Source organism: Rhododendron vialii, chromosome 5a, assembly GCF_030253575.1.
Source record: "Rhododendron vialii isolate Sample 1 chromosome 5a, ASM3025357v1".
Taxonomy (NCBI): Eukaryota; Viridiplantae; Streptophyta; class Magnoliopsida; order Ericales; family Ericaceae; genus Rhododendron; species Rhododendron vialii.
Window position 1 is genome coordinate 28099491 of NC_080561.1, and position 18080 is coordinate 28117570.

Here is an 18080-nt window from a genome sequence, read left to right on the forward strand (position 1 = left end):
AAAAATAACGCAAAACTAACAAACGCAAAAAAATAAAATAATAAAGACAAAAAAAAAATCCAAATGGGCTTTTTTTTTTTTACATAGAAAAAACCAAGGAGTCATTATTTAATACTCCCGGAGCATGGTGCTCCCTCTCACATAAAACAGTGACCCCATACAAATAGTGTGTGGGTCCGGTATTTTATGTAAGAGGGAGCACCGTGCTCCGGGAGTATTGAATAATTAGCCAAAAATAAGCCTTACTTTAGGGGTGTTTTGGTGTCATTTTTTTTTTTTTTAACATTTTGAATTTTAGATTGCTAAATGTAAATCTTGAATTACGTACTGATAGAGTATGAAGATATGGAAGTGTTTATATGTCCCTGTTCGAAAAGCAATCCCTAATTCGACTTCATGTGATGAATCTAGTTGGAGTTCTACTTTCCAATTACTCCGTATTTTCCGGAAATCCTATTGCGAGTTATCTATCATTGAGTGCTAGTTTCACTCTCTTTTTCTTTTCTTTTCTTTTTTTTATTTTTTTATCTCAAATGAATTAGTTACTCCTTCCGTCCCTTTTTGTGTGTCCAGTATTCTATTTTGTGTTGTCCCTTAATAAGTGTCCATTTTATAAAGTTATGAGGTAAAAGTTGGTGCATTGTCTATTTTGTCCCTAAAAGTATATTTCATTTTGAAAAGTTATTGAGTAAAAGTGTAATGATGATGGGTAAATAGGGAAAATAGAGAAAAAAGTTGATGTGAAATGTGTAATGACGATGGCCTTGTTCGTTTAGCACATTTGGGTATTTTAGTTTTGGTAGTGGGTGGAGAGAGAAATAGGATAATGATTGGAGAGATAAGTAATGAGTGGAGAGAGATAAAGAGATAAATGAAATTAATAATTGGAGAAATAGGGTAATAATTGAAGAAATATATAGGATAATGATTAGAAAACAAAGTTAAAACAAAGTAAATATGCTAAACGAACAAGGCCATGTCTTTTTAATTAAGTTGGAGTTACAAAGTAGGACACTTAAAAAGGGACGAAGGGAGAGTGATTTTTGAATTGAGATGCGTCGTATTTGGACATTGCGTGATCTTTGTATCAAACCTAATCTTGCTCAACTATCTCTAGCACCAATTGAACCACTCAAGGTCTGTTGAATACTCATTTTTAACATACTTCAAGGGGCCAAATGTTCCATGATCGAAAAACCCTCATTGGGAATCTTACTTTTGATATCTTTGACTTGTGAGCCAGCGGACAGTTGAGTTTGGTAGTTTGAGTTAAGTTCGTTTCGACGAAAACTATTGTAGGCTATTTTGAAAATCACCATCCGAAAGTTCCATGTGCTTAGAACTTCCAGGCTTATCTTACAGGTTGAAAGTCATAAAAAAGAATGGAGATTGAGAAGTTAACCGTGGCATGTTGTGCTGAATGATATAGCAAAATTTACGTCTGTTTTTAAAATCCAGGGCACAGTATTTTACAATACATGTATGTGAGTGTATATTTGTATGCATACATATACGTTATGTGTGTATACAAATATTTATATATATGCACGCCCGCGCAATGCATGCCCTGCAAAAAAAAAAAGAGTTCATTTTGAGTTCTTTCTTTCTTTCTTTCATTTTTTTTTTTTTTGCGTTTTTGTTTGCCCTGAGATACAAGCAGGCAAATTCTATTATTAAACCGGAAGCCCTTAGAGCAAAAGCTTGTGTTATAGACTCTTGCTAAATCTCAATGGCGGCTCCAGGAGTTCTCAGAAGGATGTTCAAAATCTCTATTACCTCTAGAAATTGGTGTTCAAGAAGGCTAAAACTAAAATTAAATTAAAAAAAAAACTAAAATATTTACATGTATTCTAAAAATAAAAATAAATTCGGAGTGTTCGAGTGACCACCCTCGCCATAAGGTGGAGCCGTAAATCTTGGATAATTCACAGAATTTTTTCTCAATTAATCTATGTCTCCCATTACATTCAAGTCCAATGAAGATGAAATACACCACATCACTAACTACAAAGAGACACCCACTCCACATGGAGGTTTTGGGGATACGCCTACTTTTTTATTCTATTTGCGTACAAACAAGGTAACGCGGGAAATGGCTAATAGATCTGAATCAAATTTTAGTCTGGCAAATACCTGATGAGAAACCAAGGACTTACATGAGGAGCTGAAGCTTTTCCAGTAACAGAAAAGAACAGCACTGAACTACGAAGGAGGAACTCACAAGCCTAAAGCTTCCAATAAATGCCCAGCCGGTGTAAAACGCCCGCAACTAAACCCCAAAATAGTATCTCTGCAAAGATTACATAGAGGAGTTTGCCCACTCTTCTTGAATGCCAAACTCCTATGAAAATGTGCTTCCGGATCCAATATATCTGCCATAGATTGGTTGAAATTTGTTTAGCTAGTAATAAAGCGTACACAAGTTTGCATAGTTTTGACAAATATGATGATGAGATTGGCATACGATAAATGCATATAGAGGGTCGCCTACATTCTAGGAGGAATCATCCTCCGGAAATCCAAGTGTTTATAAATACCATTCTCAAGGACGAGACTAGGATAAGAATGTGGTATGTGTCTGACACCCGTACCCAATTTAGGACCCTTGCGACCGATCCTCTATTTGTGTAGGATATGTGAAAATAAGAAGCAGCTCACATTAGATAGGGAACAAAAATCTAGCATTTAACATGAATGGGAGTCAGAAGTTCCATTTCCCCCCTGAAATCCAAGTTGATTTCAAGTACATTTGTAAGTAGTTCAACCAATAAAAGCGAAAATGCAATACAAAATACCTTCTATTGAATACACGTTTGGGGCAAACATATATTCGGTCCATTACTACCCAAACTTTCGATACGTATCCAGATACCCAAATATTTAAGTTTAGAAAGGAGATGATATTGTTTTCAGAGGCCCTTGAGCCCAATTCTTTACACGAGGACATATTAGTAGAAAGTAAAGCAGATAGAGGTACAATAAAGCTAATGACATGAAACAACATACCAGTGTATTATGGGGGTCTTCATAATACCACCCATTTATGAATGCTGCGAAGATACATTCAGCTGCCATTACATACACAAGCATAGCGTTCATGCCAATCCATTCCAATGGCAGAAACATATACTTCACATTCCCAATATCAACCTGGCATAGGGGAGGGTCAAATCAGGTCAGATTGTCTGATTATGGGGGAAGTATACACCTTCGTGCTAAATTAGTAATCACAAATCATCTAAAAGCTTAAGCTATCAAAAACATGGTTAACTACATCATTTACACTCTCAAACACGTCCTCTCAAGCAAGGACGGAGGTGTTCAGGGGCTGGGTGGGGCATTAGAATTTAAAATTTAGTCTTCACTGGGAAGTGGACTTGGTGTCAAAGCCTCACAGCATTTGCTTGGGGTTTATAAAGGCTGCGACTTACAAGTTGCTACTTTTAAATTTTCCTTTTGCAAACTAAACAAACCCACATTGTGTTCTCTATGTATTTTCCCTCATGCAGCCTCTCCAAATTTTCCTTCTCAAACAAAACAAACACACATGATGTTTCCGCCTCTCTGTTAGTTAATAAATTTGTGTGTTGGTTATTAGGTTTAGACATTTATTAGTGCTCCGTGCTTAGGTGCTTTTCATAGCCAGATTTTAACTGTACTCAATTAAATGTTGAATGGTCATCCAAATCGAAGAATTGGGAATTATATTTTTGCGTTTCAGAGTTCAGACTATTGATTTGTTGATTTGATGAGCATTGCATGTTTTTATTTGGCCCCACAGGAATCTAAATCCTAGCTCCGCCACTGCTCTCAAGTGCCGTCAGCCTCCGCTCCTCCATGTTCCACAAAGCATGCTGCAAGAGCACACGCAGAAAAGAAAAGAGAGTTACAATCACCTTTCCTCTCTTTTCAGTTCTATAGGAATTTGAGAGTTAAGTGGAAAACAACCCCTGCATAGAAAGGGAAAAAAAAAAAACACAAGAAATGTCTACAGACAGTCTTGTTAATGGACTTGTGCTTTAGCAAGAGTCTAGTCATGCTGTTGGGTTAGTCCAAATTTTGTTGAACAGGTGTCGATGTTGTCTAAGAGTAAGTTTTCTCTAGCTAGAAAATATTGCTCACCAAATCGCAGTAAAACCTTAGTCTTCAGTTAAGATTGAATTCCATAAAACCTCAGACAATAAAACAGTAGGTTCTACCCAAAAAATCAGACGAACAGTAAGTTCCCGTAACGGTTTACCAGAACATAGAAGGCTGAGAACACCAATGCTGCCGCTCCTGATGTTACACAGACATAGCTGAAGCTGTATAGCTGCTTATTCAAAGGAATAGCTGCATCAGACAAGCAATGAGATAAGTAAGGATGCAAAGATTGAATAAATTAAGAATAGCCTCTGTTTCAGCTCTACAGTTCTCACCATCTGTGAAATGAAGGGTTATGCCTAACACAAGGAGAGCAAGACCCATGACAACCCAATGCCTCAGTCTAGATGCATGACTCTGACATTCGTAAATTCAAAAATTAAGTCATAGTCCTTCAGATATATGCAGAATGCTATTTACTTGAAAAAGAATGATTGAACCTGCATGTGGATAAGCACATGTCCATAATGCACTCCGATTATGGTAGAGAGGATAGCTGATATTGAGCTGCAGTTGCAAACAACCCCACATAAAAAGAAAGACATAGCCAATAATAGTGTGGAAACTTTATATCCATCTAAAAACAAATTGGCAACGAGTGGAGAGATTCATCATGTTATTAACTGATCACTCATTCCACTTCCAAGCAATATGGGACTACATATCCTTAACATCCCCTCACGTGCAGCCGCGTTTGAGATCCGTCATGTGTAGCCTCTTTTTTGGGTCTGTCATCGTGTAGCTTTTTTGCTGGTCTGTCATCGTGGGGTGTGGATTGTGAATTTTTTAAAATGTGGGGTGGAATGGACCCCGCTCTGATACCACCAACTCATTTTTGCAATGTATTAAACTTCAAAAGCTAAGCTGTTTGGGATGTCAAACAAGTGAGGCTTGTGGTGCTAAAAGAGCGCACCCCCCCCCCCCCCCCCCCCCGCCCCCCCACAAAAACAAAATGGCTTTAGTAGACAAACCAAATGAAGGCTACATTCCTTAAGGTGCTAATGACCAACTGAGAAGGTTTCAAGTGGTCAAATCAGAATTGATCATCAACTAGATCAATCAGGACCTCCCCCACAGAAAGGCATTAGATCTAACTGTTTGGTTGGTACACTAGTAATGAAATAACATGACGCACAGAAACCTTAGAATTCCTTCTGGTTCAAAAGGTGCCAAGCACCACGATGGAGCATCATTTCGAAAAGGCCCTTCATAAGGGGAATTCTTAGTGCAAGCCTGCAGTATTTTAGGGAAGATGAGAAAATTACAAATGACATGTTACTGATATAAAGACCAAAGACCTCAATAAAAAGAAGATCAAGAGAAGAACAGGTACTCACCTTAGATCTCGTCCATTCTGGATATGCATACATGTGATTGATTCCGAGCACTTCCCTGTCAATATAACCCACTGTGTTACAAGGAGGATCCAGTTTTCCTCTTACAGCACAATTTACCTGAAATTGACAACATTGAAGACGATCCAAGGTATGTGAATGAGTTAGCATTCTAATGTTTGGTTTGCTTGAAAAAAAATATATGTACAGTTTATCATTAGGATGTAATCAGCACATGGGATAATGCCACTACGGAAATAAACTCCCGGAAATCATCATTCCATCAATGAAATTATGCTAGTTGGACATGAACCCATTTTACTACAAGTCCGCCACTTTTAAGCATGTTTCAGAAGACACAAGTGAGAAAAGAAAATAATTCAGAACCAGAAATTGATAACTAACAAGTCAATAAATACTAGTATTAGGTCCCTTTTGATTCTGCAGTAAGTTGAAATTCGATATCCAATAACGTCATATCTACCATACAATCATAAATTACATCAGCAAGATCTTCAGAGTACTTTGCAGACGCACAGCCATGAGGAAAAGAATTCATTTCGTTAGTGGTAAAGATATGAGAAAGCACAGACGTACAGTCAAAATCTTTCCATAATCAGCACTATCTATATTGTTGACGGTGAAATGCCAATCTGGAACATAAACTCCGTAGATTAGAGCCAAATAGACAATAAGGACACAGGCTCCCACCAGCCTGCAAAATTCAAAATTAAAGAGTTACTTTACTATTGTCTGAAAAATACAGCACATATCACCGATTCACCAGTAACTTAGTGAACACAACAGATTCTAACTCACCAGTGCCAACAGTATAACTTGAATATAGAGAACCTGCCAGGTAATAGACCCTTGGCTTGTGCAGTTTTTGTTGAGATTTCTATTAACGCCAAGACAAAATATGACAGAGCAATTCTCTATAAAGGGTAAAGTAAGTTACTGCAAGAAAAGCAATGCGAGTAATAATTGTTTTTGGAATCAAAACACCACAACAGAAAAAAATGTAAAAATTTACCTGCAGAATGCCACACCACCTGATCTTTTTCATGTCCACACCATAAGTTAAGTCATCAGGAGCGTGTGAGAAACCACCTTCATAACACATTGAAGCCAAGTTAATATCTAATTAATGCCAATCAGTATATGTCCGCGTAAGAGAATATGGTTATGTGAGATGTATTTTCTTCCTAAAACTGAAAGTGAAAAAGATGAAAGTGAATACAAACAAACTAGTCCGTTGTCAGGTTGTCTGTTACCCCAGGCTTCACTTGGGGGTGTTAGAAATTTATTTTAATCAACGAGTATCTGTAATCTTAACGTGGAAAGATTAATAAGTATTTAATATAATGGAGCTCGTAATATAATCGAGATAAGGACGGGAGTGCAATTATAATTCTATAGTGGGGTGAATTATAATTAGTGAAATAAGAAATAGAATCCTAGTGGAATTAGAGTTTCTTATTTACACTGGGAGCTCCTTAGGTCTCTATCGTAGCCCTATATATACACGTTATGCTCTCTAGGTCAAATAGACATTTTCTATTATTCACGAAATAGAGGCAAGCTTAGGAAGAGCAAACAGATCATGAAAGAGTCCACACTCGGTTCGTGTTCTAGACGTGCAGGGAATACGATAGAAGATCATAAGATGCAGTCGAGTAGTATTCGTGGCTTATAGCAAGGCGTGCTATAACAAGTTCAACCAGCGTTCGTGTCACAGGGAGTAGAGGTGAAACCCTAATTCCACCTTGTAGGGTTTTGCTATTTTTTGTTGGCTACTCTGTACGCGTCATTACTGGGTTCTGGGAATCGTTTCCCAACAGGGGGAACCCCTAGAGAAAGATGGGCGAGTGCTCAAGCTCGTGACAACTTCAAACTTACAGAAATAAGGCTTGAAAGTTTTGTGCGTACCTTCACTTGAAACCTACATTCTTCCTATCCATCCCTAGGCTATGCAGGAAGGGAACTTATGCTCCTCCCAACTTGAAATTCTAGTAAACAAGGTTCCTGTACTGCCTCAGGCTTTATACAACCCCCTAGGCTTGGTGAAGGAAACTTATGTTTCAAACAAGAGTCGGAAATCATGCCTAGGTATCATAAGGAACTTATTCTTTTCCCATAGTTGAATTCATGTAAACAAGGTTCCCATACTCCGCAGGCTGCTTATAACCCAAAGGCTTTGTGGACACAACAGTTGGAAACCGTGCATATATATATATATATATATATATATATATATATATATATTATAACAACATTTAAGGCTCATTTTGTCCCCTGGAAGACTAAAAATGGTGCATATGTCAGTGCGTGGAGTGCATAAAAGTCCCCTTTCACTCGAGGGAAGCATTTCCAGTTCCACTATTACAACAACGTGATTGAAACAAAACGCAGGACGAAAATATTAATTTGTACTCGCCACGATAAGGTAGATGTTCAGAGTATGTACAACTAAAGCTCACCTTGTAACAAGAGGCCCCAAAATAGGAGTTTGAGAGTTCGAAGGATCACCTTTTTTGTGGCTATCATATGGTTTGGTATTTTCTGTATGATGGAAAACTTTAGGATAAGTGCACGGTAAAAAGTAATATCAACTCTCTAAAGCTCGTTGTTGCATGTTCAAACAAAGTTGCTAAACCAACCTTGAAAGCAAGTACAATGGACATCCCTACGATGAATAGGAAGAATGGCATCACAAAGTCGGCAAGATGGCAACCGTTCCATGGCGCATGCCCAATCATAGGCCATTCTCCTCCCGCATCATCAACCAAAATCATCAACTGCAATTCATGTAACAAACTTACATGTCAAAAGAATCATGGTATTAGTGGTATTACAGTTATGAAATTGAAAAGAACAAAGCTGTCACATTGACACAAGTAAGTACATTATATGAAGTATGGATCATGGCAGGCATGTCATCATGAAGCAAGTGCAGTGAAGACGAAAAGTCAAAACTCTCCCAATGGGAAGTATGACGTATCCATGTTTTACTAACTGAGTATTTACAATGTTTCTGTAGAGTGGATAACAACCTTCTATTGTCAACATGAAATAGAGACTCACAATGGGCCCCAGAAACATTGGCCATGGCATCAAAGTATCAACATTACATTAAGCAGCATAGAGTTTTACCCATCCGTTCTTATTTCAGCTTTTCCCTTTTTTCTACAGCATTTTCTATTTGTTGCCCCCAATTTTAAGGACTGAAGCAGATATCAAGATAATGAAGTAAAAACTGGAACAGTTGGAAAAAAGGTAGTACACTTTATCAGTACAGATGAAGCACATAATCAAGGAGTCATGTCTAGCCCAGTGCTCCTCCCATCCAGTCCGGTCAGCGGCGGCTCCAGAAATTTGTGGTAGGGTGTTCAGAAATTACCTTAACTTTAGTAGCTGATTTATTAACCAATAATATATGTAAGAATCTCATAAATTAGTATAAATAATGCGGTCAAAAAATATTACCTCTATTCAAAAAAAATTAACTACGAGGCAAAATGAGAACTCAAAAATATATACGACTATTTTTTATAAGAAAATTAGTTTTTTTGAAAGTTGTCATATTGCGTATTAGATAGTGTTTCGAGAATGAAGGCGGCAAAATTTTATAGTTGTCCTAGACGAGTTCTCACATTTTGTGTCAACGTTTAACCAGCATATCAATCTATACGTACTAAAACCCTTGGAAAGAATTGTAGCAAGTATATTGGGACTGACCTTCTTGAAAATATGTTATTCTTTAGAATGACAAAATGAGATTTTTTATCGTAGTCTTAAATTTGAAGGAATATTATTCAAGTTAACGGGATTTTGCAACGTAGTTGAATTTTTTAAAGTTTTTGTCCATAATTCTATAAGCTGTCTAAACAAATAAAAATAATATAGTTATTGTCATGCATGAATGCGAAATTAAAAAATTTAAACCATCGACAATAAAGATAGAGAGAGAATGCAGAGCATAATACTTAACCCTATAGATTCTTCTTTTTCTCTTTCTTTTTTTATTTTTTTCATTATGATTGTGAGTTGTATTTGAGGTAATGTGTTAGGCGTTTAAATATGAATTACCTAGATTGATGGGCTGTAATTGAGTATTTAATTAGTTTTGGGTTGAGTGTTCAATTCTTTTTGAGACTATTACAATTGGGTGTTCATTGACATTTGAGTTGGGTATTCAAAGTAAGGTTAGTCCAAAAATTTTACATGTATTCTTAGCAAAAAAATTTGTTTTGGGTGGTCAGTTGATCATGCAACTATACACAGATAGCCGCCTCTGAGTCCGGTCCAGTTTGGATTTGTAATTTTGTAGGCCCATTCCAGAGTCACAACAATGACTAGAACCGTTCATTTTGTAAAATTCGTCAAGTTCTTCTGAATATGAGGAAAATTATGTTCAGTGGATACCGATCAATGACTTATCGAAACACATCTATCTGGAATTTATCTTGAAACAAATGCATTGTGCACTCTAAATTGAACCCATTTGTTTCAAGGTAACTGTGCTCCTATTTTTCTTACAATTAACTTGATCATAATCCACTGAACTTGATTGTTCTTACACTCGAAAAACTTGGGGAGCTTTGCAAGATGGACGGTTCCGATTATTATTGTGAGCCCAGATTGGCCCACAAATGCCCGAACTGGACCGGTCTGCATGGCACTTGACCTGAAACTCATGTTTGAGTCCAGTGCCCCCGGCCATCCAGTCAAACACTGGGGTGTGATAACAGATTGAAACTACCAATTACAACTTCTTTTTTTTGGTAAGTGAAAATTTTATACCAACAAACAGAGCCAAAAAGCTACACAAAAGCAACAGGGGCATCCCCTGGAAACTTATACATCAAAAGCCCCAACAGTAGGCAAAAAACCAACTCAAAACAGGAAAACAACATCCTATCAACAATTGTTAACAACAAAAATTCTAGAGTCCAAGAGCCAAGCATCACAAAGACCTCGATTTTGGGCCAAGAACTTCACCGTTGCCCAAGAGTTAGCCTTAGCTCGAATTGAATTAAAGATGGTCAGAGAAATTACAACTTCCAAGTGACTGAGGCATATTCGTATTCAGTAGTAAAAATTGCATATTTGTATAATCGTATTCAGTAGAAAAAATTACCCAGACTAAAAGTTAAACAGAGGAGAGAGAGAGAGAGAGAGAGAGAGAGTACAGCGACGGTGAGGCCTCTGAAAATGTCAAGGGACGCGACACGTTTGGACTTGTGAGGCGGCTGCTTCTTTTCCTGCTCCTCCAGGGGTTCTGTAACAATAAAGCTGTGATGCCGGTGATCTTGTTCTTTATCAGCAGCAGCAGCAGCAGCTTCGATGTCTGCCATTTCTGGTTTCCAAATACAGCTTTTAATTCCAGCACCAACTATTTCAGGGAGAGTGCTATATATGCCACGGGATGGAGATGATAATTGATAAGTGACGGGAAAGTGGGCCACCACCACCTATTATGCCGTGTTCGGTATGCTCTCTGTTGACTTCCACTACCATAACTTGACTTAACTTGACTTCCACCACCATAACTTGACTTGTAATATAAAGAATGCATGCACCACCACCATACAGCGGATCAGAGGCGGAGCGAAAATATTAAAATGGAAGCATTATTGTTTGATGGAATTGTACTCTATTATTTGTTGCATGGAATTAAGTTGTTAAAATACGACGTGAATGGTTAAACATACCTCTCTCTTGAATATTGGAAGTTATTTTTATAGAAAAGCTAAAAAGAACGACAGTCCCAATACTGATGGTACCAACGGTCACGCGGAGCAGGCTATGGATTCTGCACGAAAAATCCAATATGTTCAATAATTTTTTTAAAAAAATCGAGTGAGCATCGTAAGAAATTAACTCAATCTGATATGGGTACCATGTAGCAGTGCTCTCAAATTGGGGGGGGGGGGGGGGGGGGGGGGGCTAACTTGAAAATTGAGCTCCAATTCTGTGGCTGAAAATTAAGCTCCAATTCTGTGGTATGTGGAAAATTGAGCTCCAATTCTGTGGTCTTAATCTTGTCATTGTATATCAATATTTTTATGTTCTGAGAGATACGATATTTTGGATTGACTGGTTGATGCAGGGAGGCGTGTTGAAATAGAAAAACGCACAACAAGGACAATCACGAATAAGTTTGAACTAGAGATACTCTCTCTACGAACAAACGATTTTGAGAAACTTCTCAAATTTTCATTAATAATTCATAAAACAACTCCTTAACCCTAAAACTTACAACCTTATTTATACTAATAGAATTTCTAAACCTAACTTTTTTAAAATCTAAAAAGGAAAATAAACATAAGAAATTAAAATCAATCCTAATTTTCCTTGACCAAGAAACCTATGCAAAATAGGAATATTAGATCAAACTTATTCGCGATTGTCCTGAAAATTGAGCTCCAATTCTATGGCTGAAAATTGAGCTCCCACTACCCTGCTCGAATTGTTGGGGGGGGGGGGGGGTTTTGGTTTGGGGGGGACCTAACCTGAAAATTGAGCTCTAATTCTGTGGCTGAAAATTGAGCTCCAATTCTGTGGTCTTAGAAGCCGTTCCACTTTTAGAAAAAAAGAACTTTAAGTAAAATAAGGTAATTTCAAGATCAAAAATTATGTATTTATGCAAATAATTTTTGTACTAATATGGATCTTATTTGATAAATCTCATTGAGATCTTTTAAACGGTGCAAAAAAAAAATTAAAAAATTATTTTTTATTTTCGTTATATTTGAGTTTGAAATTACCTTCTTTTTGAAAAAGAAGGTTTTGGGAGAAAGCGGAACGAGGCCAAACCTTGTCATTGTATATCAATATTTTTATGTTCTGAGAGATACGATATTTTGGATTGACTCGTTGATGCAGGGAGACGTGTTGAAATAGAAGAACGCGCAACAAGGACAATCACGAATAAGTTTGAACTAGAGATACTCTTTCTACAAACAAATGATTTTGAGAAACTTCTCAAATTTTCATTAATAATTCATAAAACAACTCCTTAACCCTAAGACTTCAACCTTATTTATACTAATAGAATCCCTAAACCTAACTTTCTTAAAATCTAAAAAGGAAAATAAAAATAAAATCAATCCTAATTTTCCTTGACCAAGAAACCTATTCAAAATAGGAATACTAGATCAAATCAAATTAGGAAAATTGAATACTTATAAATTATCTTGACTAAAATAAAACATTCCTACTAAAATGCTAAACTCAAAATAATAAATTAAGATTCCTATATTTCTAGAATATTCAAAATATCGGCCTGCATCATCCTCCCCCGCTTGAAGAAACTCGTCCTTGAGTTTATATAGTTGAATTCACCGAAACTTGTCTGCATCAATCTTGTACTTCAAATTTATTTTTTCCAACCCAAACTGTAAACAACAATCTGAAAATTGTGAGAAAATAATTTCCATCAATAAAACAAATCTACCTTCCTCCGGATCGAAACACAAGGACACTAGCTTACATGTAGTGTATTCAATAAACTCCCAAAACGGATAAATAAATTCAGTTTCTAATAACGCCAACTTTGTAACTTCTTCTTTTTGCAATATTTTCTGATTTTCTTTTTTTGGAATTTTGGAATTTTCTCCACGAGTTTTTCGTTAAAAACTGGTGGCTTATTCCAATCCACTTCTAGATCTGGAATAATATTTGATGTGAATGACCACTCGATGGTAGCTTCCTCCACTTTTGTTGTAGAGACCCGTAAATTTCCTTTATATAATTTTAATGTTTTATAAATAGATAAATGATGGATTAATAAAAAAAATTATAGTTGTGGGTTAAATGTGTAATGGTTTGGAAATTATTGGGTGTGGGTGTGATTAGTGCATGTGTGTATATGTGATTGTGTATCAAGGAAAATTATTTCTCATTTACTGATCTCATTCTCTCTCCCATTCTTCTCCCTCTCTCGGCTCTCTCTCTCCCTCTCTCTTTCTCACTCTCAAATTACACCTCCAAACTCAAAATCCAAAAAGATTGACCTTCATTCTACCCTTCGTACGTGATTTTGAGCTTGTATTTAGTTGGATTTAGCTCAGGGAGGAGTATTCAATTGATTTTGAGGTTCCGAAAGCTAGGACTCGTTCAAAATGCTTGGGTTTCGCCTTTCAACTCAAGGTAGGGAATTCTACCTCTCTTTATATACTATTTAAGTGTTTTTGTGTCATTTTTTAGCTTGTATTGGTTATTATTGAGATTGAATTGAAATCTAAAAATTCTGTCAAAAATCGCCTGAAAAACACTCTCCCTACCGGTAGGAACCTTTCACCTACCGGTAGGACAAGTATGAAATTTTTCTTCAACCAGCTCAAACGTACAGCAGCAGCTCAAAAACTCATTCACCTACCAGTAGGAACTTTTCTCCGGTAGATTCTTACGTTCACCTACCGGTAGAAACTTTTCTCCTACCGGTAGGCCAAGCATTAGATTATTACATTCAAAATCTTGGCCTCTCTGTTTCCAATTTCTATCGGTAGGAACTTCCACCTTCCGGTAGGTCAAGTGCAGAATTTTCCCTTCTTTATCGGTAGGACTCGTTCACCTACCGGTAGGAGATTAACTCTTAAAGTGGTATCCGATGGACTTGAATGAACTCGTTAAGTTAAGAAATGTGAAGTGTAAGATATGGCACGTCGAAATGCGAATGATACACATGAGCATGTGAATGACGCGCAAACACTCGGGGCCCATCGACGGGTGGGTGCCTGGCAGGAGATATCGGGGTCCCATAAATAGCCCGACAGGAACTAATGCTCGTATTGAATATTCAATGCCTTACCTACAAGGTGGGTACTTGGCAGAGGATATCGGGGTCCCATAAATAGCCCGGCAAGAGTTTCGGCTCAAACACGCAAAGGATACGACATGTTGAGACACGAGCTGAACGAATATGACTTATGAGTTTGAATAAAAGAAGGAATAGAGATATTGGGACACTTGATCATGATAGTTGTACTTCCTCCGTTGTCATTTGATCTCCCCGTCGTTTGTTCTTTCATTTAGTTCATTTGCATATAGAGTTTGCGTAGACTTTTTTACTGGGCTAGTATACCTCAAGCCTTACATCATTTTCAGGTGCTAACCCCGGACAGTAGCTCACATGTATGCAGTGCTTGGAATGTGGAAATATTTTTGAAAGCTAACAGAAGGAGTTATCGATTCATCTTTGTAAATTTCTTTTGGAAGATGTATTAGTAACTTTAATTACAATTCTTTGACTTGGAGTACTGTAATCTTTAGCTCTCTCTCTTGACACTTGATACTTATGTTAATTTGGGCCGTTGAGCTAATGATGTAATATTTTGGGAACTAATAGGCTTTGAAATGCAATTACGGGAATGGAAATGTTGAACTTTTTTGTGGTATCGTACGGATTAATGTGAGGATTCTTATTACGAAAATCATTTATATTTATGTTAAAAATCGAAGGCGTGACATTTGTCCTCCCACTCGACTGATGATTACCAGCCAAAGGTTTAGTGAAAGAAATATCATCCGACACCTCCTCCTCTTTCAGAAACCGAAGTTGAACCGGATGACGGCGAGGTGGGTTCCCCCCAACAGCCATGGCAGCCATCTGATCGATTAGGACGCCAATCGCATCCATCACACGCTCCTCAAGTTGTTGGAACCGCGCCTCCATTCGTGCTTCTCGTGCAGCTTTACTTCGTTCATACACATTTTCAACAACAGCATAACGACCATAACGAAATCCTTATCGCGCCATGATCCGGTATTGAGCGCGGGCTTTGATACCAACTGATGCAGGGAGGCGTGTTGAAATAGAAGAACGCGCAACAAGGACAATCACGAATAAGTTTGAACTAGAGATACTCTCTCTACGACTACAACCTTATTTATACTAATAGAATTTCTAAACCTAACTTTCTTAAAATCTAAAAAGGAAAATAAACATAAGGAAATAAAATCAATCCTAATTTTCCTTGACCAAGAAACCTATTCAAAATAAGAATATTAGATCAAATCAAATTAGGAAAATTGAATACTTATAAATTATCTTGACTAAAATAAAATATTCCTGCTAAAATGCTAAACTCAAAATAATAAATTAAAATTCCTATATTTCTAGAATAATCAAAATATCGGCCTGCATCACTGGTAATTCCTGCGAATCTTTTGGAATTTACTTGCGAATTTTGGGCAATTGATTAAAAATGGATGGAGGGTCCAGTTAAACTAGTTTTTGGAATTTCTGGGCCTATATTGATAATTGAATTGTTTATTTATTTTTTACTTTGTTCGTCCCACTTTAAATGTCTTATACGGGGATTTGTGCAATTTCAAACCATAAAAATAATATACTACTTCTACTCTCTTTTTTAAATTTCTTACACTTAATTTGGTAAAATATGTTTTTTTAGGTTTGAAAATACACGTATTTCCGTTGGAGACATTTAAAGCGAGACGGAATGAGTAAAAGTTCTCGTCAAGAGCATAATTGAGAAGAAAAAAATTCGAATTCATTGGATATTATTTCATGGAGTATGATTTTCTTAATAGGAGTACATTATCTTGAGAAAAAAATGTCGCAACACTCATTCATGCGTTAAGTTTCAAGATTAATATGTAGTAGAAATCATATGAAACAATAGGGACGCGGGGGGCTGCTGTCCCAATTTTGGAGCCCACCCCGGTCTCGCTCCGATGATCTGAATCGTTCACTTTGTAGAGCTCGTCGAGTAGAACAACTATGCAAAAAATCTGCTTAATTGGATATCATTAAGTACCTGATCGAAGCCCATATAACTCTCAGTCCATGGGTTACAGTAGATTTGATCCAGTGTTTCAGATCCATTCTTTTTAAGATAAAAAGGTTCCGATCAGGTACTTAATGATATCCAATTAAGTTGATTTTTTGCATAGTTATTCTATTCGACGAGCTTTACAAAATGAACGACTCAGATTATCGGAGCGAGACCGGAGTGGGTCCCAAAATGGGGTGCAGTCGCCTTGGGGACAACAACCCCCCTCCCTCCGAAACAATATTCAATCAAGAGAATTTTGTCGTGTTTAATACTTTTGATGAGTTTAAAGAGTGAACAGTTGCAATCATCGAGATAGTTCAAAAAGGATCCAATAACTGCTTTAACTAGACCATCCAATCCATCAAATGAACTTGACTTCAATTCCGTTCAAATTCAAAGAGGCACCAAAGAGATTATTCAGTGGTTTTGGTGAAGGATTTTTAAGCTTTCCTATGGCAACAATGAAGCCATCTTGCAGCGACGATCCTGCGGCAGGAACGATCTCTAGCTATGTACATCACAGTTACTTCATCTACCTCCACAAGCGAATTGATGGTCCGACACCAAAGTAGATTTCTTGTTCTTTTCATTTGTATTTTGTTTTGTTAATTAGGCGTATTTTGGTTTTGTTGTTCTAGTTGTCATTTGGTTCCCTTTTAATATAACTGGGTTTACGTTTCCTGAAAACAAAAGAAGATATAGTCAAATGGAGCTCAACATTGGTGAGTAAAGCACAAATTAGTGCGTAAAAAAAATGCAAAATACTAAATCTAACCATTTCATGGCTACATAACAACCGGCCCTAAATCGAGTTCGACTCCCACCAAGGGCATAGTCTTTTTGGCCAGCCTGCCAGACTTTATCTCGTTGCATAGAAGACTTGTCCTTGACCAAGTCGGTGAGCTGGATGGGAATATTGGGAAGGAAATTAGTCGAGATATGTGCAAGCTGACTCAGACAGTCGTGAAAAACTAAAAAAATGGCAATAAAAATCGGTGAAGAAATGAAAGAAGAATTAGAACATACGGTAATGTGATAATTATCGTACCAGTAAGGCAAATAAGACAATATTGCTACTCAAGAACAACCTTTTTTCTTTGCATTGACTCAATGTTCTGAATACCGTACCGGCCAGGGTACCGGTTTTTCTACTGGTACGGTATATAAGGGTACCGGTCAAATACCGAATACCATTTCGGATATACCGCAACTACAATATATATAATAATTATATACTCCCTCCGTCCCTTATTAAATGTCCTGCTTCGTAACTCCAACTTATTAAAAAGACATCATCATTGCACCTTTCACATCAACTTTTTTCTCTATTTTTCCTACTTACCCATCATCATTACACTTTTACTCACTAACTTTTCAAAATGAAATATACTTTTTGGAAACAAAATAGACAATACACCAACTTTTATCCCTTAACTTTACAAAATGAACATTTATTAAGAGACAGCCCAAAATAGAATATTGGACACTAAATAAGGGACGGAGGGAGTATAATCAAAATTCAAAAAAATCCCTCATACTATGCAATTCATCATAAAATACCCATGTGCTTGCATCTTGTCCCACATTGCTTAGTTGCAAAACTCTTTTCCATCTTAAATGACTTTGCACACTAGTGCACTTGTAAATGAGAGGACCTAAGGAGAGGCCTTACGCGCTCGGAAAAATGGGCCGTGACCGAAGTCAATTTGAAAAAACTGATTCGAAAACCAATTAATCGGGTGCACATCACGGGTTATTCGCGCGCAAGGGGTGCAAATCCGGAATTTGAACCTCGCCCACG

General features: G+C 37.1%; 1 protein-coding gene across 3 annotated transcripts; it reads right to left on the reverse strand.

Moving 5' to 3' along the window:
- Positions 1–1916: 1916 nt before the first annotated feature.
- LOC131327276 (uncharacterized) lies at positions 1917–10908 on the reverse strand. 3 transcript variants are annotated; one of them, XM_058360347.1, is made up of 13 exons: positions 10670–10905; positions 8138–8275; positions 7958–8039; positions 6511–6587; positions 6297–6412; positions 6075–6192; positions 5481–5597; positions 5285–5376; positions 4584–4650; positions 4419–4500; positions 4241–4332; positions 3007–3150; positions 1917–2372 (listed from the first exon to the last, which is right to left on the reverse strand). In XM_058360347.1, exons 1-13 carry the CDS (start codon positions 10832–10834, stop codon positions 2226–2228), a joined length of 1437 nt encoding a protein of 478 aa, XP_058216330.1. In that variant the 5' UTR covers positions 10835–10905; the 3' UTR covers positions 1917–2225. The 3 variants fall into 3 exon arrangements, with proteins under 3 accessions (XP_058216330.1, XP_058216333.1, XP_058216332.1); XM_058360350.1 differs by having other exon boundaries at positions 8007–8039; positions 10670–10679; XM_058360349.1 differs by lacking the exons at positions 1917–2372; positions 3007–3150 and adding an exon at positions 3157–3854 and having other exon boundaries at positions 10670–10908.
- Positions 10909–18080: the final 7172 nt, after the last annotated feature.

Coding starts and splice junctions, on each gene's coding strand:
- LOC131327276 (XM_058360347.1), bottom strand. CDS start 10,834: ATGGCAGACATCGAAGCTGCTGCTGCTGCTGCTGATAAAGAACAAGAT. Junction 6,588..7,957: donor TTGGGGCCTCTTGTTACAAG/GTGAGCTTTAGT, acceptor TGTGTTATGAAG/GTGGTTTCTCACACGCTCCT. Junction 5,598..6,074: donor ATTATGGAAAGATTTTGACT/GTACGTCTGTGC, acceptor TGTCAATTTCAG/GTAAATTGTGCTGTAAGAGG.